At 41.0% G+C, this 23,884-nt stretch overlaps 1 protein-coding gene across 1 annotated transcript in view; it reads left to right on the top strand.

Annotated features, from left to right (window-relative positions):
* LOC124804472 (prolactin-releasing peptide receptor-like) overlaps positions 1–23,884 on the top strand; it is a 535,930-nt gene that overhangs the window by 279,503 nt on the left and 232,543 nt on the right. Inside the window, exon 2 of the mRNA XM_047264759.1 lies at positions 1,509–1,688. Within this exon, the coding sequence (XP_047120715.1) occupies positions 1,509–1,688 (180 nt within the window). The remainder of the gene's footprint in view (positions 1–1,508; positions 1,689–23,884) is intronic.

The following is a 23,884-nucleotide window of genomic DNA, read 5'->3' as shown; positions in this document are numbered from 1 at the left end:
GCGCGGTCCCCCTCGCCGGAGGTTCGAGTCCTCCTTCGGGCATCGGTGTGTGTGTTGTTCTTAGCGTAAGTTAGTTTAAGTTAGTTTAAGTAGTGTGCAAGTCTAGGGACCGATGACCTAAGCAGTTTGGTCCCTTAGAAAATCACACACATTTGAACAAAAATTTGGAGTAGGAATTAAAATCCATGGAGAAGAAATAAAAGCCTTGAGGTTTGCCGATGACGGTTTCGGATCATCTAGAACCATCTTCAGATCTGCAATTTCTTCACATGCAGCGCCACCAAAAAAAAAAAAAAATTATGTGACGCAGTATGTGAAGGTTGCTGTATGTGGACGAAATTTCAGATCTGAAGATGGTCCTAGAGGAACCGAAACCGGTCATGTGAATAAGTATTTTTGCGGTCGAGACGGATTACATGTAACATTGTATAACCAGTGATTGCGGTATTCCATCAGACATTGTCTGTTTCTGCAAAATTATGTTAGAGACAGAAAAGGACCTGGAAGAGCAGTTGAAAGGAATAGACACTGTCTTGAAAGGAGGATATAAGATGAACATCAACAAAAGCAAAGTGAGGATAATGGAATGTAGTCGAATTAAATCACGTGATGCTGAGGGAATTACATTAGGAAATGAGACACTTCAAGTAGTAAAGGTGTTTTGCTATTTGGAGACAAAATAACTGATGATGGTCGAAGTAGAGAGGATATAAAATGTGGACTGGCAATGGCAAGGAAAGCGTTTCTGAAGAAATTTGTTAACATCGAGTATAGATTTGTCAGGAAGTCGTTTCTGAAAGAATTTGTATGGAGTGTAGCCATGTATGGAAGTGAAACATGGGCGATAAATAGTTTAGACAAGAAGAGAATAGAAGCTTTAGAAATAGGGTGCTACAGAAGAATGCTGAGGATTAGTTGGGTAGATCACATAAGTAATGAGGTATTGAATAGGATTGGGGAGAAGAGAAGTTTGTGGCACAACTTGACTAGAAGAAGGGATCGGTTAGTATGACATGTTCTGAGGCATCAAGGGATCACCAATTTAGTATTGGAGGGCAGCGTGGAGGGTAAAAATCGTAGAGGGAGACCAAGAGATGAATACACTAAGCAGATTCAATAGGATGTAAGTTGCAGTAGGTACTGGGAGATGAAGAATCTTGCACAGGATAGAGTAGCATGGAGAGCTGCATCAAACGAGTCTCAGGACTGAAGACCACAACAACATTTGCACGGCTTTCAATCCCGTTTATTCACTTTGGAATACCTGTATTTTGAACCATCTCTTCCAGAATACGAGTACAGCGTGTCAGTACCTGTTCGCATGTCGCGGACTGCCGTCCTGCACCTGTCATGCCTTTGATGTTTCCGGTGACGAGATGATAACGCCCACTCTGTGTATGTTTGTGTGTGTGTGTATGTGTATGTGTGTGTATGTGTGTATGTGTATGTGTGTGTGTGTGTGTGTGTGTGTGTGTGTGTGTACACACTGACGGCCCCGCGTGTTGCAGGACATCCCTCTGCACGTGACGATGCTGACGTTCGTGCTGCTGGCGACGGACCGCTACCGCCTGGTGCTGTACCCGTACAAGCCGCGGGTGCCGCTCTGCATCTGCGCCATGGGCTCGTGGCTGCTCGCCGTCTGCATAGTCGTGCCCTACCCCTTCTACCTGACGTACCTCGACCTGGGGGTAAGTACCGCGTCTAAAATGAAAATTTCAAACCTTGTACAGATGCCGATTTGTTGCGTCGATGGAACTCCATTACCTTTCAACACAGTGCTCATTCTGAAGGTGATACCTCTGGATGATTTTCTTTAAGTCCTAATTAATGTTTTCATGCTTCGCTTCATCTTTCCCTATCTTGTGTTAATCATTTCATCTCAACTACTGCACCCAACAACCTGTATAATCATTGGAAAAAATAACGTACACTCTAAAAATAAATAAATAACTAAAATAAAATTTAAAAATATGCGAAACACTACGAAGGTATTATTCGAATGGGACTGATATTGTTAGGTGTAATGTACATGTTCGGAAAAACAGATCACAATTTCAGAAAAGAATGGATGATTTTTCGAGAGACGGAACTTGACAGTTTGAGCAAGTGAAGAACGCGTTGCTCCACTGCTACCCCCTATGCAAGTAGAAGTAACTCGCCGTGTGCGGGTTGGCACTATACAGGGTAAAAAGTATTTAAACTGATAAACTCTGGGAGGTTGTAGGGGACATCAAAACAAATATTTTTTCCTATGGGGATTATTTAAACCAGTGGAGGCCGTATTACGCTCTTCAGTGGTTAGACGCCGTATTACGATCGTCCGTTGTTAGAGGGCGTATTACGCGCTTCAGTTGTAGGCAACTGGTGTCCACCAGTGCAGCAGTGCATTGTCTCTGTTTACTAGTGGAGCGATACACTTGGAGTGAGTACACTGATATGGTTGGTGCGTACTACGTAGCGCACCACAACGGACGAGCTGCACAGCGGGTTTATCAACAACAATATCCTAATCGCCGTATCTCGCATCATACGACCTTTGCTGCTGTGTACCAACATCTGCGTGAGACCGCGTCATTTAGCAGATTACCTAGTCAGGGACGCCGTCGCACGGTAACAGCGCTGCAATTTGAGGAAGCTGTCTTGCAGCATATGGAGCGGGATCCTTCAGTCAGCACTCGTGCAATTGCACTAAACATGGGGACGAATCAGAAGAATGTAAGAACAGTCCTTCGACAGCAATTGTAACGTCCATTTCACTTACAGCGTGTCCACAACCTGGAACCAGATGATTACCCACCCAGAGCTCAATTTTCACAATGGTACCTGAAACAGTGTGAAATGCATCCTACATTTCCATCCTCTGTGTTGTTTACCGATAAACCAACGTTCGGGGGTGATGTAGTCTTCAACATGCACAATTCGCATGTTTGGAGTGAGGATAACCCACATGCCACAGTTACTAGCGCTCATCAAGTGCGATTCTTAGTTAATGTGTGGGTCGGTATTGTTGGGGATTGTTTGATTGGGCCGTATCTGCTACGTAGGCCGTTAAACGGCAGGCACTAATACAATTTTCTCGCCAGAGCATTGACAGAATTGCTGGAAGACGTCCCGCTCCCTACAAGACAACACATGTGGTTCCTACATGACGGGGCGCCGCCACATTTCAGTCGTCGTGTGCGTCGATTCCTGGACCGACGGTTCCCAGAAACGTGTATTGGCAGAGGTGGTCCTGCACCATGGCCTGCTCGATCGCCAGATATGTCCCCTCTGGACTTTTTTGTGTGGGGAGAGATGCGCAACCTTGTTTACGCAACTCCTGTTGCATCAGAAGAAGATCTGGTTGCCCGGATAGTAGCAGCAGCAGGAACGATTCAGGATACTACTGGGGTTTTTGCCTGTGTCAGACAAAACGTGATCCGACGGTGTAACCTTTGTTTACGTGTCAGTGGAGACATTTTTGAAAATCTACTGTAACTGAAATTGGGTCGTGTTAATGTGTTGCCTCTTGATCATAAAAAAATGGAAAAGTATTTGTTGGTTTAATTAATTTGCCGCCAGAGAAATCTTCCTCTACCGGTTTAAATACTCCTCATAGGAAAAAAATGACATTAGAGGAAAATATTTGTTTTGATGTCCCCTACAAACTCCCAGGGTTTGTCGGTGATTCTACTGCTTGTCTTCATACTAGCCAACCGTAATGACAACTAAACTGTCGTAAGCGCAGCACCTTTGTTGACTTGTTCAATGTTGAGGATAAGTATGAGCAAATGAAAGTCTTTACTACTATAAAGTAGGAGACAATCAGAAAGTATTCGTGGTTAGAGCAATCATATTAGCGACGGATCACATTGACTCGAGTCTATAACACTTGCGGTAGCGTTCTCGCTCCTCGCGCACGGGGTCCCGGGTTCGATTTCCGGCGGGGTCAAGGATCTTTCCTGCCTCGAGATGACTGGGTGTTGTTGTGCCGTCTTCATCATCGTCATTCATCCCCATTACGGTCGGAGTAAGGCAATGGCAGACTACCTCCAGTGTACGGTGGTGCGGGTCTCCCGTATCGTCCCCTACGCTCCTCTAAGTATGGGACATCATCATCATCATCCTCATCATCATCAACAACAACAACATCAACATCAAGGTTTATGACCAGATGACTTAAAATATTTGAAAACTCTTTAACCACATATTGCCCTTGCATTTTCAGACAAAGTCACCAAATTTCTTAAAGTTATTTTAATATTTAAATAAAAAGAAAACAAAATTTATAACCGTTCGATTCATATAGACCAGAACAGAACGACAGGATTAATGTCAAAAATCTAACATAATCTTTATTCAAGCACAGAACTCACATTCCACTTTATCATACTCCTTCTCCTACCCACCCTTTTTTGTTGTCGGTGAAATTTTTTCTTTGTGAAGTCTGAGATCAAATCCTGTACCAAAAACGTGACCAGCTCTTACTTGTAGGAAATGAAAAAAAGAACATGTATGGCATTTAAGTGGCGGCCATTGATTACCAAGTAATTTCTGCGCTATTACACAACACAGAGAGAGAGAAAATGATTCTAGGGCTTAGTTCTATGTTACTGATTTCATTTGACTTCCCTCAACGTATATCCTCTATCGCTTGCAACAAGGAAATAGAATGAGGATACAGCGGTTTTCCTTACTGATACATTACTAAAGTAACGGTTAAATATATTTGTCTCTCAGAACAATGTCTCAATGAATTAGACTTGGAACATTTGTCACTCCACATCTTTTTTCCATGTAGGCCGGACATAAAACGGTTTAGGGACAACAAAGGACAACACTACTTTTACGTGGCTATTCTGAAATTCACTCTTAAGTGCCTGGCACTTGGTTTATCGAACCACTTTCACGCAATTTCTCTACCGTTCCACACTGCAACAGCATGCGAAAAATACGAACACTTGAATCTTTCCGCGCGAGATCTGATTTCTCTTATTTTGGTTCTCATTTCTCCGCTTGTATGTTCATGGCGACAAAATATTCCCACATTTGGAGGAGAAAGTAGGAGATCGAAATTTCGTGAAAAGATCTCGCCGCAACGAAACACGCTTTTTTTTTCAGTGACTGCCACCCAAATTCGCGTATCATATCCGTAACATTCTTCTCCTCTATTTCGAGATAAAAAGCGAGATGCTCTGCTCTGAACTATTCCGATGCCCTCCGTCAATCCAGTCTGGTAAGGATCCCATACTTCACAACAGTACTCTTGCTGAGTACAGTCAAGCGTTGTGCAGGCAATTTCCTTAGTAGATCTGTTGCATTTTCTAAATATCCCACCGATAAAACGCAGACTTTGGCTGGCCCTCCCCACTACATTAGCTATGTGGTCGATTCAATACAAGTCGTTCGTAACTGTAATTTCTGGGTATTTAGTTGAGCTAACATTTGTATGATTTATCATGTAACCTAAATTTAAGGGATTATTTTCAGTACTCATGTGGATGACGTTGCACTTTTCATTACTTAGGGTCAATCTGCCTCTTTTCGCACCATACAGATATTTTATCTAAATCATTTTCCAACTTATCTTCTGATGCTTTTGATAGATTTAAATGACTGCATCTTCTGCAGAAAGTCTACGAATGATGCTCAGACTGGCTCCGGAATCTTTTATATAGATTAAGAACAGCAGAGGGACGAACGGCACAGCATTTCCTAGGGGAACGCTAGATATCACTTCTGGTTCACTCGACGACATGCCGTCAATTACTACGAACTGGAACTCCAGAATCCAGTCGCACAACTGACACGATGCTCCATAGGCACGCAGTTTGATTCGAAGACGCTTGTGAAGAACGGTGTCAAAAGCCTTCTAGAAATCAAAAAATACGGAATCTATTTCAGATCTCCTTTCGACAGCACTCATTACTTCGCGGCAATAAAGAGCTACTTGTGTTTCACAAGAACGATATTTTCGCTCTCTGTGCTCGGCAATAAAGAGCTACTTGTGTTTCACAAGAACGATATTTTCGCTCTCTGTGCTGACTACGTGTCAACAGAGCATTTTCCTCGAGATAATTCGTAATGTTCGATCACAGCATATGTTTAAAAATCCTAGTGCAAATCGATCTCAGCGATATGGGTCTACAATTCATCAGATTACTCCTATTTCTTTTCTTGGCCATTTACTTTCTAGAGTAATGGTGTGACCTGCGCAACTTTGCAGTCTCTGGGTACAGATGTTTCGTCAAGCGAACGGTTGTAGATGATTTTTAAGCACGGAACTATTTTCTAAGCATATTCTAGAAGGAATCTAGTTGATACACAATCTGGATCGGACGACTTGCGTTTATTAAATGATTTAAACTGCTCTATGCCGAGGATATCTACTTTTAAGCTAATCCTCTTGGCAGCAGTTCTTGATACAAGTTCTTTGTGAAGAAATTTCAGAAAACTATGTTGAGTAACTCTGCTTTAGTGGCACTATCATCGGTAACATCACAATCACTATCTTGCAGGAAAGATACTGATTGTGTCTTGCCGCAGGTTTACGCCAAATACGACGAAAATGTCTGTATTTTTTCTAAGATTTCGAGACAAAATTTCGTTATGGAAACTATTAAAAGTATTTCACAATGAAGTTCGTGCTTATTTTCGAGATTCTCTAAAACTTTGCCAATATTAGGGTTTTTACGTTCTTTTCATTTTGAGATGCGCTCTTCGTTGCTTCTGCAACAGTGTTCTGATCTATTTTTTGTACGATGAGGAGTCAGGCCTGTCTAATATTAATTTATTTCGTATAAATCTCTCCACTCCAGTCGATACTATTTCATTAAGTCTAAGCCACAACTGGTCTACCCTTTCATAGCTATGCCGGAAAGAATGACGACTGCCTCTTAACAAGGTGTAAAGAAAATTTTTATCTGCTTTTTTAAATATATATATATATATTGCGCTTATTTTTCGTAAAAATTTTGAGTTGTTTAAAAGTTACGATTTTATAGGAGGGTGACAGAGTAACTTGCTTAATATCCGTCCTAGGCAATACAAAGTTGTGTACGAAAAGGAAAAAAAAACAATTATCTCACTAGGAAATAAGAGTGCATAAGAAAGCACAAACAAGAAGTACATCAGAAATAGATTGATGCTGGCTAGGAAGTCTCTCTTCAACGAAAACCATATCTAATAGTATCAGATGTTGAGCTATGTCGATAAAAAGTTTATAAATACGACACTAACATCACGTACAGCAGTAACAATGAACTAATTCTGAAATTTTATATATCGTGTAAGACATAATTTCACTTGGTGCACTGTTCCTTTGTGTAAAGGGTGATAAACGGACAACATTGACAGAAATGGAAAATGTTACATCGTGAGTTAGCTGTCCGATATTTAATAAACTTTGTGGGTATGTTCATCACTCAACGGGTATTAAATTATTTCACTTTCATTTAATGCAGTACTGATGTCCACCATCAGCTTCAGTATAAAGTATGATCCCCAATCACACGAATACACCCTTGTATTCGGTGTGGTATGGAAACAAATATCCTCTGCAACTAATCCTCTGGAAGTTGTTGCCGTATTTGCCACGAATTCTTCGTCACATAATTAAAACTGATGGCTGGTTGCTGGCATGACAATATACATCTTCAGTAGTGTCTTGCAGACATACTTAATACGTTGCCTATCAGATACTGGGTACCATTGGTCTGCACATTCTTCAGTGAGCTTTTGATCTGAAAATTTGCTCTCCTGTGCCAATCTCTTCATCTCAGAGTAACACTTGCAACCTACGTCCTCAGATATTTGCTGGATGTATTGTAATCTCTGTCTTCCTCTACAGTTTTTGTCATGTACAGCTTCCTCTAGTACCAAGGAAGTCATTCCCTCATTTCTTAACAGACGTCCTATCATCCTGCCCCTTCTCCTTATCAATGTTTTGTACATATTCCTTTTCTCTCCGATTCTGCGCAGAACCTCCTCATCCCTTACATTCTCAGTTCACCTTATTTTAAATATTCGTCTGTAGCACCACATCTCAGATCCTTCGATTCTCTCTTGTTCCGGTTTTCCCACAGTCCATGTTTCACTACCATGCAATGCTGTACTCCAGACGTACATTCTAAGAAATTTTTTCCTCTAAATAAGGCCTCTGTTAGATACTAGTAGACTTCTCTTGGCCAGGAATGCTCTTCTCGACATTGCTAGTCTGCTTTTGATGTGCTCCTTGTTTCATCCGTCATTGGTTATTTTACTGCCTAGGAACCAGAATTCCTTAACTTCATGTACTTCGTGAGCATCAATCGTGATGTTAAGTTTGGTTCAAAATGGTTCAAATGGCTCTGAGCACTATGGGACTCAACTGCTGAGGTCATTAGTCCCCTAGAACTTAGAGCTAGTTAAACCTAACTAACCTAAGGACGTCACAAACATCCATGCCCGAGGCAGGATTCGAACCTGCGACCGTAGCGGTCTTGCGGTTCCAGACTGCAGCGCCTTTACCCGCACGGCCACTTCGGCCGGCGATGTTAAGTTTCTCACTGTTCTCATTCTGCTACTTCTCATTACTTTAGTCTTTCGTCGATTTACTCTCAGTCAGTATTCTGTATCCATTACACTGTCCATACCACTCAGCAGATCATGGCATTATTCTTCATTTTCACTGAGGATAGCAATGTCATCAGAGAATCGTACGATATCCTTCCACCTTGAATTTTAATTCCACTCATGAATGTGTCTTTTATTTACGTCATAGCTTTTTCGAGGTACATATTGAACGGTAGGGGCGAAAGACTACATCCCTGTCTTCCACCCTTTGTAACCCGATCACTTCGTTCTTCATCGCCCACTCTTATTATTTCCTCTTGGCTCTTCTACATGTTGCATATTACCCGCCTCTCCCCCATATTTTTCTCAGAATTTCGAACATATTTCACCATTTTACATTGTCGAACGTTTTTTCTTGGTCGACAAATCCTATGAACGTGTCTTGATTCTTCTTTAGTCTTGCGTCCATTTCAACCGCCACGTCAGAATTGCCTCTTTCGTGCCTTTCCTTTAACACCAAACTAATAGTCATCTAGCGCACCCTCAATTTTCTTTTTCATTCTTCTGTGTGTTATTCTTGTCAGTAACTTGGATGAATGCGCTGTTAAGCTGATTGTGCAATAATTCTCGCACATGTCAGCTCTTGCAGTCTTCGGAATTTTGTTGATGATCTTTTTCTGAAAATCAGATGGTATGTCGCCAGACTCATACTTTCTTCACACCAACATGAATAGTCGTTTTCTCCCTCTTCTCCCACTGATTTCAGAAATTCTGGTGGAATGTTATCTATTCCTTCTGCCTTCTTTGATCTTAAAGTCTGATTCTAATACACGATCCCCTATCTCTTGTAAATCGACTCCTGTTTCTTCTTCTGCCACATCCGATAAATCTTCCTCCTCATTGAGGCTTGTAACGTATTCTTTCCACCAAACCGCTCTCTCCTTTGCGTTTAACACTGCACTCTTAATGTTACCACCCTCCATTTTAATATTAGCGAAGGTTGTTTTGAATTTCCTGTATACTGAGACTGTCCTTCCGACAGTCATTTCTATTTCGATTTCTCCGCATTTTTCATCCAGCCGTTTCGTTTTAGCTTCCCTGCACTTCCTATTTATTTCATTCCTCAGCGACTTGGATTTGCAAATTTAACTTTATCATTTATTAAGAGAAATTCAATCTGTACACATCGTTGCTAGAGTATTCACGCTGATCACAGCAGTTAGATATAGAGGTATATTTATTATAGTTGGCTGTAAGACGCTAAGTACATAATTTCAGTGGCGTGGGGTAATCCCGCGTTCTGAGACGCTCTGCCACGGTTCACGCTGCTCCTCCCGTTGGAGGTTCGAGTCCTCCCTCGGCTATGGTGTGTGTGTGTGTGTGTGTGTGTGTGTGTGTGTGTGTGTGTGTGTGTGTGTTGTCCTTAGCGTAATTTAGTTTAAGTTAAATTCAGTAGTAACTAAGCCTAAGGACCGATGATCTCAGCAGTTTGGTCCCATAGAAACTTACCACAAATTTCCAAATACTTAATTTCATAACGTGTATCAAAAAGTATGGTTCTAGTCTCTGATGCACATTATATTAAAACAGCAAATAATAAACACAGATGTACACATTTTATCAAAGCACAATGATACAGTCATAGTGCTAAGTGCTCCTGGTAAATATTAAATCTCAAACTATTGAGACTCATATTTCAGCAAATGCTTTAAACTGAATACCGGTGGGAAAAAAAAGACTTTAACGCAACATGACGAAATTATCCATATGGGATAGAAATCGGTACATGTGCAGACAAATAAATGCTCAAAATTTCAGGGAAATTGAAAGAATGATTCAGGGTGAAAGAGCGTCATCAACTGAGCACGCCAATATTACACTGGTTCACCTCCGTTCCGGATACATGCAATTATTCAGTTTACCATCTATTGAAAGGTTTCCTAGAGTCTTCCTGACGGATATCGTGCCAAATTCTATCCAAATGATACATTAAATTGTCTAAATCGTGAGCTGGTTGGAGGGCCCTGGCCGTAATGCTCCAAGCATTCTCAATTGGGGAGAAATCCAGAGACCTTGCAGGCCAACGTAGGGTTCAGTAAGCACGAAGACACGCAGGAGAAACTCCCGCCGTGAGAGCGAGCATTATCTTGCTGAGACGTAAACCCAGAATGGCTTGCCATGAAGGGCAACAAAGCGGGGTATAGAATATTGTCGATGTACTGCTGTGCTGTAAGGGTACCGTGGCAGATAACCAAACGGCTCCTGCAACGACAAGAAATGCCACTGCAGACCATCACTCCTGGGTGTCAAGCGACATGGCAGGTGACATCCAGGTTTGTACCCTGTGATGTCTCCAGACTCGATTCGAAGTGGGACTAATCACTGAAGACAATAATACTATAGTCAATGAGATTTCAGTTGACGCTAACGCACAGCAGAGGCATGTAGTTAACAAGTGGACTGTCAGGGTGAAGCGCCCTGTGCCTCCACTCAGAAGCCAAGTGCGATAAAATACCTGAATTGTTTGCAATATCGAAAATTTTATCAACTATGTTTGCACTACTGACTTCATGGACTGGCTCATGAGTCACATTGATATACTTTATTTGGAGCTATCTCTAGATATCTCTATAAATAATTCAAAACCAACATTTACTTCTAAAATAGATATAACGAATTAGGAATTCCTATTTATTGAAAATTAGTTACACCTTAAATACTATCCCACAAACCCAGAAAACGTGAAAGAAATAATGTCCTGTTTCACAGCCCAATACCTCCTGTCACCAGCAGGTGCCAGCACTCTAGAATGTGAGTGCTCCTGTCACCAGCTGATGGCTCCACTTTAGAAAACGATGATGGTTTAATGCTTTACCAAGACTTTATTTGAGGTTACTATTGTCACCAAAAAATAGCTTCACTGTGGAAAATGTGAATTCTTCGTTCGTTCGTTCGTTACACCAAGCTTAGTTCTTGCTGTCACCAATAGGTAGCTCCACTGTCAAAAAACACTGAAGTCGTAAATTAATTATTTCCCACAGATAATATGTTGCAGAATACTAAAATTTCTGTAAATAAATGTCTAAAAAGTAAAGAAAATGCATGTTAATTTCCACATTTACAGATGCTCGCCAAATTAGTGCCCAAATTTATCAACTATGTATTCCAGTGCTAGTTTTAATCTCTAATAACAGCTAATATTTTACAATGTAGACCGACGGAATCAGTGTCGTAAAAGTAACTTGACCAGGCCTATGGTTACAGAAAAAGTACGTGTTAGCTCAAATACAACACTAAGCAAGAAGGCATGCAACCAAGTTGACAGTGTCAATGTAAATAATTACACCTGGGGCCTACTCTTTGTATAAGTCACAATACAATCTGATATTAAATATGTCCCCGTTCATATTGTTCTCAGCCATCATTTTATGAGGAATGCAGAACCTACACCGTGATATTCATTAGTAAAAACGTAATCGATCTTACTGAATGATAATTATTGCAAATGACTAAGGCCTATTTGCGCCGAAGTTTGTAACCAGAACTATGGTGTCAAGGCTCTGTAAAAGCTTTATGGACTGTATTACATTCCACAAGCAAGATGTAACAGTACTCTAAAGCAGTGTGCAAAATATGCCAGTGAAACGAAAAGTACGACGTTCGTTTACACAGATCATGAAGGGCTTAGTTGAGTGTAATAACAAAGAAAAAAAACCTGTAACACTCAAATCAACTTCTGTGATGTCACAATATTCTAAAATACGTGTAATGTTTACTGTGTGTTCAGTTCCTAAATAAATTTGTGTGTCTGCATTTTAGGAAACCACGGCTCGTGCAAATAATAAAACGTTTAATCAACTACACCACACACACACACACACACACACACACACACACACACACACACACACACACACAGCCCAATTGTCGCATTAGGGAAGGAAGGACTAAGGTTGTTTATTACGATGTATAAAATGCAGAATGAAAGGAACTTCCTATAAACGCACGACCTGAGACGATGGCAGTGAGACATGTAACGTTTCCACGGACAGTGTCATAGCCGATAACACACAAATAAATGAACTAACTGACGAGTTATTGTGAGACTTCTCATATCTTACTAGCACAATGAAGATCCAAAATATAAGTATAGTCACATCTAAACTGTCATCATAACACATTAAAATGCATGCCTATTGGAATATAAGCAATACATCTACAAAAATAAAGTTGTATTATATGTAAGCACAACGAGGTGTTAAATATGCCCAGCGCCTAACGTCTAACACAAGGCGTTATATGGCCTACATCGCGCAGCTCCCCCCGTCGGTGGTACGAGTCCTCCCTCGGGCATGGGTGTGTGTGCTGTCCTTAACGTAAGTTAGTTTAAGTTAGATTAAGCCTAGAGACCGATAACCTCAGCAGTTTTGTCCCATTGTACCTTACCACAAATTTCCAAAAAACTTAATACATTCATGTTATTCTTCATAATTTATAGATACATAGATGAAGATGCTGCTGTAATTGCGTTAAAATTTAGTGGGTCGCACCTGAAAATGACGTCAGGGATTTTACCAACACTTAATACTGCCCAGCTGAAGCATACGGTTAATCAGTTCCTCAACCACATCATGTTCGGACCTCCAATAGGCAAAGCTTCAAAATAATTGTAAATGTTGCGAGGTACAGTACTTTAACGTTGCAGTTTGACAACATGACATTGACGGTTTGATGAGACGAAGATATTGGAGTCATAATACACAGAAAACAGAGACGAAATAATTCTATAATTTCAGATATTTTCTTTACGTAGTTGTGATGAGAGCTCAGGTACTTGTTTTGATATGCTGCATATCTTAGAAGACTGATTGCGGAATTTTCAAAGCAATATCAACATTCAAATCCTAATTTTAGTGTCTGTTAAAAAATTGTAATCATTTAAGAATTTTTTGGTTGAACACCCATGAAAGGGAGAAGACTATAATATCCCACTGACAACAGTTATAGCGTAATCTTGAGCTGCTGTAAGATGAAGAGCATTCAGCCCGAATGTGCATCAAAACAGTCGTGTGTTGTTTTGTCCGTATTCTCCAACTACATCTCGCTAGTATAAATGTTCCCGTAGGCGTACGGTTATAATTTCCTTTTTCAACGAGTGTATGACAGTGTACTGTATATGCTTATACCTAGTAGAAAAGTTCGTAATGGGCTGTCTATGGTATACCATCATATAAACAAACAGTGACTGTGACATGCACTATGCTTAGACGGTTACTGACTGAAACACGTTTAGATTTGAAGAGTCTAGGAGCTGAACTCATCATACATTCTGACCACGAGACTTAAGACTTCAGTTAATGGAGAGTGAGTCTTAGTAGTTCACACATTTTCAGTTCTGTTGCTACGGTTTGTCAAATGATTCTATTGCTTCTAGTGAAGACACTTTAAAACTCATATACAAATTTAGGGCGACATCGAGAAGAAAATGACCTTTTTCTGTGACTGACATCTCGGTGTCAGTACAAGGAAAAAGAAATATTACTTGAAGATGTTTAGAATGCATGGCATGAAACTCACTAAAGTTTTTGAAGGACCTCGCTTCCCGCTTTTAATTGCATAATTTTTTATTCTTGTGCTGAAATTTAGACGCTACGCCGTTGCCAAGCATAAATATGTGATTCCATTTCACGGCATAGGTATAAACTGTACGTAATGCCACCCCTGTAAGATTTTGTCTCACGTAAAAGTAATAAAAGCAGCATTCGCTTACTGATGCACGTTATATAATACGTATTCACACGCACGTTGAAATATGACTGGCGCTACAAGGCAATCAAACAGTGGAAGTAGCATAAGCTGCAAAGATCATTGAAATGTAATTTCGTGGGAGACAGATTAGGAATGAGTTTCATCAGGAAAACTGTGAATAGATATCGTATACGGGAGTCATCGACTGGTTTCTAGGTGTTGTTTCGCTACTCGAGGCTAATGAAAACTAGAAATTTAACTACAGTGCGTTTTTAATATCATTGCACTAGTCTATGGACGGAGGATTACGATGGAAGTTCGAAAGAAAGTTGTCAGAAACCTAGTCTCAGAAGTGATTTTTCTTAGATTCGCGACTGTTACACATTATTTACCAGTTTTATCCAGTTGATGAAAGTTCAGATTGCGTTGTGTGGTGCTGAGATGTTCAATTTGTTTTTAAACTAAGGAACATATTTTTCTTGTTGGAGATATGCTCCGATTAAGCAGTTTGGTGCAGGAGGTTTTTCCTGAGAAATTCGCGGAAACACCTGTACCTCATCGGAATGTGTTTCGTCAGCTTATTGAGAAATTTCGGTGTTACATGCCGAACGACTGCAGTACGACCTGAAACAAAGAAACATAAGTTGTTGAATATTTCTGGATCGATGCAAAGAGCCGAGAAAATGCATTGCGTAAGTTGGAACAGGGAAATGTATCAGTCTTGTATAGCCGCCCGTGAACGTCTTGTCCAAAATACTTTGAAGCTGCAAGTAGCTCCGGAGCAATAGGTAATTTCGTCAATTGGTATTTACATTCGGGAATAGGTTCAGATGATTTCCAAAGAATGCAGAGCGTGGGAGCCATCGTGCGTAATGAAATATTGTAAAACGTAGTATAGCTCTCCTTCATAGAGGAGGCATAAACGTAAATGCCAGAAACACTGCATTCGCTTCAGGGTACAGCGGCAATAGAGCCAGCACAAAACAGGACTGGAGAGAAATGAACAAGCTGTTGATACAATTGTCCATATGCCATACGCTGAACTGAGCGGTGTAACTTCAGTTGCACATCTGCATCTAAAGAGACGTAGAGCCGCGCTTCCTCTTAACGGCACCTTCGAAACTCACAGCGCTGTGTGAATGTGCGCTGGCGAACACTCTTTTCCTCGAGAGAATCTCGGTCGACACACACGAGCGCCGCTGCCCAAGGATGATGACTACATCTACATCTACATCTATATGGTTACTCCGCAATTCACACTTAAGTGCCTGGCAGAGGGTTCATCGAACTGTTTTCATACTACTTCCCTACCATTCCACTCTCGAATGGAGCGTTTCTCTTATTTTATTATGATGATCATTTCTCTCTACGTAGAAAACCGCCTTTGTAACAGTGACTGCCACCCGAACTCGCGTATCATATCATTGCGCGATAACACGAAACGAGCTGCCCTTCTTTGCACTTTTCGGTGTCCCCCGTCAATCCTACCTGGTAAGGATCCCATAACGCGCAGCAATATTCAATGCAAACCACGATATTGAGTGCCCCACAAACCTATCAGATTTGCGTAACGTCGTCTACACCCTGATTACCATCTGAGATGTTTAGTTTCTCGCTCTTGCCGGCCGCGGTGGTCTCGCGGTTCTAGGCGCTCAGTCCGGATCTGCGCGACCGCTACGGTCGCAGGTTCGAATCCTGCCTCGGGCATGGATGTGTGTGATGTCCTTAGGTTAGTTAGGTTTAATTAGTTCTAAGTTCTAGGGGACTGATGACCTAAGATGTTAAGTCCCATAGTGCTCAGAACCATTTGAACCATTTCTCGCTCTTCTCACTACTGCTACTTCTCATTAGTACTTTCTTTCTTTGATTTACTCTCAATCCATGTGTTGTACTCATTTGAATGTTCACTCCACTCAACGCACCTTGTAATTCTTCTTCACTTTCACTGAGGATAGCAATATAATCAGCGAATCCTGTTATTGATATCCTTTCACCCTAAACTTTAATCCTGCGTTGAACCTTTATTTATTTCCACCGTTGCTGCTTTGGTGTACAGACTGAACAATAGTGGCAAAACATTGGATCCCTATTCCAGACCCGTTCTAATTCGTGCATTTATTTCTTAGTCTTAGAGTTATTATATGCATCATTTTAAATAGGTTCTCTAACCTCGTTCTTGTATGCCAAATGTTAACATGCAGTTCCATTTATGGTTAATGTAGGTGAATGCGTCTCATCCTATAGCAGTAACCACGGCGTATCTTCTAGCTGCATACAGTGCGCACAGCCCTGTTTAGCAATGTTTACAAGGCTGTAGACCATGCCGAGAGCCGTATCTCTCACGTTTAGTACATTTCTCCGGCATTTATCGGAAAACTTTCAAGAGATTGACGACAATTGTTAGATTACTGTATTCGTCTCTTCGCGAGATTTGAATATCGTTCCACTTAAAAATCATTACTTAGTTCAATTTCTCGGTTGATACATCAGTGAACAGAATTAAAAGAAAGTATCCAAAACAGGACACGTCATCATCAACAACTGTTAGATCACCGTATTCATCTTTTCATTGCAATATCGTTTCATTTAAAACCATACTTAGTTCAACCTCTCGTTTGAGTGAAATACAAATAATATTAGAGGAAATTACACAGAAACCACTAATTTTGTTTTTGTTTTACGAAATAAAAAATAATAAATCTTCTCTTGAAAGCATTTAATTTTTACTTTAAAATGTAATGCACAATTTACTTTTTACTCTCAGAAAATATAACTAAAAGTCAATATAAAGAAATAGTCTCCAAAAAACTACACTTATCCGAGTTGAAAAGTAGTTACTAAAATCGTAAAAAATAATCAAAATAACACTAAACAAAATTAGAAGGAGGTTTTAACCCAGAGAAAACATAATATAATTTCAATGAAAGTGTATAATATAACATTTTCCAGAAGGTTTCAAAATTTCTTTGTGTTTTCCTTGTTGAACACGAGATCCCAGCTATATGATGTTGCTGTACACTTTCTTTCTGGTAGCTTGGCTTGGGACGTTTAAGAAAAAGACAAACCCGCATTTTCCCAACAACCTCTTCTTTGAAAACGGATACAATGTTATTTCTCTCTTCTAATTTTAGGACTGTTAATCGCAAGTCATTACGAGTAGGTCCAAATAAAGAAGCTTTATAGGGAGACAATAGTAAAACAGCTCTTCTTCAAGATGTTTCTGAGTATTGTAGGTCTGCCTCTTTATGCGTTTGCTGCTGCCTTACGTGCACTGTACTTCATGACGGACAACCTCACAACTGTTGTTTCTGGAACAGTAAACTGTTGCCGCGCGGAGTAGCCGCGTGGTTAGAGGCGCTATGTCACGGATTGCGCGGCCACTCCCACCGGAGCTTCGAGTCCTCCCTCGATATTGTGTGCGTGTGTGTGTGCGTATGTGTGTGCGTATGTGTGTGTGTGTGTGTGTGTGTGTGTGTGTGTGTGTGTGTGTGTGTGTGTTGTCAGTTTAAGTAGTGTGTAAATCTAGGGGCCAATGGCCTCAACAGTTTGGTCCCTTAGGACTTCACACACATTTGAACAGTAAACTGTTTACTGACATTCTTCCAAACCGCGTTCATTTTGTGAACTGCATCCATCAGTTCAATTATTTTAGGTGGAATCCCTTTCTTGAACCAACCTTGCCCATTATTGTGTTGGAATCTGCAAGACAACTCCAAGAGAGCAAAGGCTCTAATTTAAGCAAGCGAAGGGGGTCAAGTTTACGCTACTATAGCCTGCATTTTGTTAAAGTAATAATATTTTAACCAACCATATGAACGAATGATAAGTGTACGGAAACATGAAAACTTTTCCCATTCGCAAAAAAAAAAAAAAAAAAAAAAAAAATCGAACTGATAAGCAACAAGTGAAGTGAGCGATTTGTGCACTCCGCTGCAGAGTGGTAGACGCGTCAACTATTATTTACTCTTTTCCCGACTACAGTTCGGGAGACTAGGCCGTCCGCCTTAGGGGGAAAGTTCAGTTTAGGGTACGTTTCTCTAAGCATTTAATAAATTACGTGACCGTCTACCTGGAATTGATCGCCAAAATCACTTTTCCGTATCTTGAACCGTTCACAAAACACTACTCACTCTGCATAATTTCATTCGAATCATGAAGGAAGTGAAAGTCCTCTGTCTTGAAAATAAATTTGTATACAAGAAAGTATATTGTTTGTAGCAAGGAAGGAGCAGCAGCCTTATTGCTTTATTTTTCAGCATATAGAATTTTGAGAAGGCTACATTACCCTCTGTTGAATAACGAATAATGAAATGCAGATCGAAGTTTCTCCAATCCATGAGGTTATTGGGTGACGCACCGAGAAAGTCTTAAGATTACTGATATGTCGTGGCCTCCTGAAACACGGCGAGATGGGGCATGCAATAAGACGCTACACTAATACTGACGAAGGAGCGGTGCTGTCCTCTTACAACATATTGATTAATTACTATTAAAAACAGTCTTGATCACGATTTATTTTATAAGGTGACCGGTTTCGACCACTACTGTGGTCATCTTCAGACCATTGAGTGGAAACCCCATTTCTGTTGGAGATTCTCCAACAGAAATGGGGTTCCCACTCAATGGTCTGAAGATGACCACAGTAGTGGTCGAAACCGGTCACCTTATAAAATAAATCGTGATCAAGACTGTTTTTAATAGTAATTATTTACAAGACATTGATCACTGCTGTTCCCACAATGCATTCACATATTGATTAGATTTGCCTTGTTGTTGTAAATCAAATGACCTGAATACCTCCTAGATGTTTCAATGAAAATTGCTCCGGCTTATTTCTTTCTTGGTTTATTCCTTTGCATATGACGATGACATTAGCCCATCAGAATTCAAATCACCTATGCTTCCACAAATTAAATGCTTGGAGAAGTATGATGAACCGTATAAAAGAAGAGAAGTAGAACAGGGTTTAACGAACTGTAGATGAGGAGGTGATTAGAGACGCAGCACATTTTCGAACAGAGCAAGGGAGTGGAGAACTAAGCCGCTCGAGTCGCTTTACTGGGAGTAGTTTTGGTATTCCTGGGAACTTAATAGAAGTATTTGCGTCTCTTTCTGGTCATCATTAAACATTTCTTTCACCTACCATTATAGTTCATACCCCATAAATAATTTTATGTATTGTATAGCTCGCAAGACTTTCCCTTCCATCGAACTTGCTATCACAAGAGAGGAAATATTACACTGACTGTTGAACCCAATGTAGCAAATGATCATTCGTGTGGAGAAATTTCACACCGGTGGCTTGCCCTGATTTAAGCAAACAATGTGAAATATGTGTTATAATTAACGAATCTGATTCCGACATCAATTCTACTGGTACAGATAGTAACGTTATTTCGTATACCTTGTCTCATTCACTTGCCATATTGTAATAAAACTTTGAAAATCCTAAGTTATTTTGTGTTGTTGAAGAAGTACGTCGGGAAACATGCCGTGCTCTGACGAGAACTAAACCTACGAAGTCAGACATTACCAGCAGAGAGAGGACGGCCATTCGGGAACTGAGACGGTGCCCTGAGACTGTTGCCTTACCGGCTGACAAAGGCAGTGTTGCTGTTGTTCTTTCCCATAAGAACTACACTGAGAAGACGCAGCGCCTGCTGGATGACGACGCCTACATGAAAATCAACGCTGAAATCAGCGCTGACCCCACAAAGATGGTGGAGGACAAGACAATGGCTCTTCTCAAGGACGCGGACTTACCATAGGGAGCCGCCAAGATATTGTCCCTCAAGGACCTGTACAGCCAAGACTTTATGGACTCTCTGAAGTCCACAAAGAAGGGATGCCGTTAAGTCCGACTGTCAGAAATATTTGGGCACCTACATATTTATTGGAAAAATACCTGGCGGAAATATTAAGTCCTTATGTAGATAAATGCCCTCTTCACATCCATAAATCTTTGAATTTTGTAAAATGTCTCGACAGTTTCAGGCTGCAAGACTCAGATATCCTGGTCAGCTTTGACGTTGTTTCGTTATTCACCAGGGTGCCTTTATGAGAGTCTATCAAGATTATTGTGCAGAAATTTGACGAGAAGACCAACGACCTTTTCAAGCATACCCTGACCTCCACGTGTTTTCTGTTCAGTGGAGAATAATATGAACAAACGGAAGGAGTCGCAATGGGCAGCCCACGCTCACCTGTGGTTGCGAATCTGTGCATGGGGTATTTCGAGGAGGAAGCCTTGGCGTCATCCAAACGGAAACCTACTTGTTTCTCCGTTATGTGGATGACACGTTCGTGATCTGACCCCATGGTAGGGACAGGCTTCTGGATTTTCTTACACATCTGAACTCCATATATCCCAACATCCAATTCACAACGGAGACCGAAGCAGAAGGACAATTACCTTCCTGGACGTCACCGTCGAGAGAATAACTGATTGCACCTTGGGTCACAATGTGTAGAGGAAGAAAACTCACACTGTTCTGTATTAGCATGCAAACAGCTGTCACCACCCATGTCAGAGAAATGGGGTTCTAAAAACACTGGTACACAGGGCGCGCAACATCTCAGATGCAGAGAGTCTGTCCCAAGAGCTGGAACACCGCAGAACCGTATTCCGAAAGAACGGGAACCCGGAATGCCAGATTAGACGCGCTCGCCGCCCCGCCACTACAGTACAAGCGTTGGAGACGACAGAAGTCAAGGGGGAAGAAGTAGACACTGCTTTGATTCCGCACACTGGCGCACTGTCGGGGAAAATCGAACGCATATTAATGAAACACCGAGTTAAAACTGTCTTTTTCCCGCCCAAAGAAACACGAGCGTTATTGGGAAGTGTGAAAGATTACCTCGGCTTGCGGAAGGCTGGTGGATACCAGATTCCCTGTCAGTGTGGTAAGACTTATATTGGACAAATAATGCGCACCATCGAAGATCGGTGCCCAGAACATCGAAGGCACACACGACGGCCGCAGAGCACTGTTTGTCCGCGAAAAACGAGTTACGAGCTATCAAGATCTTGGCCCACACTTCTAAGTATTGGAACATCGTTCTCAGAGAGATCATCGAAATTCGCACCAGGTACGAGCTCATCAGCCGAGACTGCAGTTATAATTTTAGCAAGGCATGGGAACTAGCACTGAGTATAATTAAGAAGACACTCAGCAACGAAAACGATCTGACGAGCTGAGTGGACTTAGCGACTACACCGACGCTGCCATAGACGCCGACCCCTGCGTCCCTGCGACTGCCGAGGCGACTCCGCGGTTGTGGTCCGCGGAGGGAACGTCCCGTGGTGGGAGGGGACATAAGACGACCGTCCGCCCTCACGAGCTCATTTTGTCAGCGCACCTGACGATGGTGACATATCTGATCGCGGAAATATTGTGCCCGTTGCACACTATAAACCGGCAGTACACCAGTGCACTCTTCGATAAGTTATTTTGTTTTTCTATGCTATGTTACACAGCAGAGTAGTTTTCACAAATTTCTGCTCTCGCTTCGTATCTGGCCAGTACGAAGTAGATGACATACCATGTAAGTTGTTTTCACAAGAAGATGCTTTAAGTTTTCAAACTCTTCCCAGAGTACGAAAAGAGCAATATTGTCTGTAAAGTAATTTACAAGTGTGGTCCAGTCTGGTGCCTTACATGACATTTTAGATGGTAGAAGAGCTAAGTTCTGATATTCTTATCATTTTCGGTAGTTCGCTTGAGTAGTGCTAATTAGTCCAAAAGGGACTGCTTAAATAATCTGTGATGCATTGCTGGATTTCTCCTAGCTGTGTACAGAGTTGCTTCTCTGTATAGGTTTGTAACATCATTCTGCTTGATAAGTCACATACATCAGAGTCATATTAGCCTACAAAATGCCTCCACAAATTCTTGGAACAGGTGACACATATTTATTAAGATTTATGTTTTCATTAAGCTTCCCTCCATACCCTCCATGACCGAAACTCAAGATGCCTTCATTACGATATTGCTTAATGTACATGCTAAATAAATCGTATGCCATCTTACATAAATTACAGGTATTTTATTCGACGGAACAGTAAGTAGTGACCGAATATAAAATGGAAACATTTATATTTTGACACTGTATCACTAAGGAAGTATACAGATTTTAGAAAATCATTTGTTTCATAGTCTGCAGTATTTCTTTCCGGGAATCAAATTAAAGGTGGGACGGGTAATTGTGTTCACCTAACTGGTGGCACATGGTGATGCATTTACTGTTGTGCGTTCACGCCATTGGTAAAGACCTTTCCTATCTTCTGATGAACTTTCTGACGAGTGAAACAATGAAGGTGTCCTCTCTGCAGGTGGAAAAAATCTCGCTGACAAGGAAGTGGAAGAAAACTTACTTTCAGAGATATGAACACTGTGGTGTCCACATTTCTATAAGCAAACTGTGTAAAGCAATGTTTTTGTTAGTAAAGGTATTTATTACTGAAAATACGAACACCAAGAGACCACTGTTGATTAATCTACTATTAACTGCTATTTATTACTCCAATATTAATGCTTGTCTCCCTATCATGAACGCCATCAGATCTGTAATCATACTCTGGTGGGATGCCGCCGCCAATGTTTTATTCACCGATAACGAGCCTTCCGCTCCGTAGTTTTACGTACATTTTAATGTAAACGCTAACAGGGAACTCATCTTGGTAGCCAAAATGTATTCCGTGGAAAAACAAACAAAAAAATAAAAATAAAAATAAAAAAGAGGGTAGATAATCATATGTACAGAAATGTTTCAAGAATCGTGTCGGAAGCCGACGATATGTGTTATTTCTTGTGCCCATGAACGGGTCTCTATGAGCAGTATAGGCTTCCGTTAGTAGCCTCTTCTTATGCAGTGGAAGCAGCGGCAAAAATGATGGCCACTAAGTACTCCTTAACTCCAAACAACGAAAATATTTTGGTTAGCTCTTATTCGGAAAGCTTATTTCGTGCAATAGAAATTTGAAGCTGGGGAGGGCACAATAGTAAATTTTCCATCGACGTAGCCCACGAAGTAACTGCATGTTCGCGAAGAGATAAACGTATTAATTTCGTTTGGATGAAAGCTCATTCAGGCACTCTGTAAAACTAAACAGTAAACCAACTGGCCAAGAAAGCCGCTATATCTGGTTCTTATCTACCTACTTTCCACCGTCTTATTATAAGTACCTCAAATAAAAACATGATTCAGGTCCCAGTAAGAAGAGAGATGTGTAACACCAAATGCAAATTTAAAAAAATTTACCTGGGTGGTACCACATATACCTCATAACATGCGAACTCGCCGCAGAACAGTCGCTGAATTCATTTGTATCGCCTGCAACTACGAAATTCGAACACTTGTGATTGCAGTACTTCAGAAGATGGAGATATTAATAATGAAGTCATCGTAAGTTCTAAATTACAGCAACATCGAGAACCATCCCCCCGCAGAATTAAGAAAGCTATGGGCACCATTACCTACAAACATTACTGACTTGATAATCCAGTATAGTACTGTAATTGTTAAGGGTAAATAATGAACTAGTTGATAGCTGCGTAGTTTACTCACGCTGAAGGCCAAATGCAAAAAATACTCTGCTAATTCA

This window comes from Schistocerca piceifrons, chromosome 1, assembly GCF_021461385.2.
Source record: "Schistocerca piceifrons isolate TAMUIC-IGC-003096 chromosome 1, iqSchPice1.1, whole genome shotgun sequence".
Lineage (NCBI taxonomy): Eukaryota > Metazoa > Arthropoda > Insecta > Orthoptera > Acrididae > Schistocerca > Schistocerca piceifrons.
The sequence above is the reverse complement of the archived record's forward strand: the minus strand, read 5'-3'. Positions and strand labels throughout refer to the sequence as shown.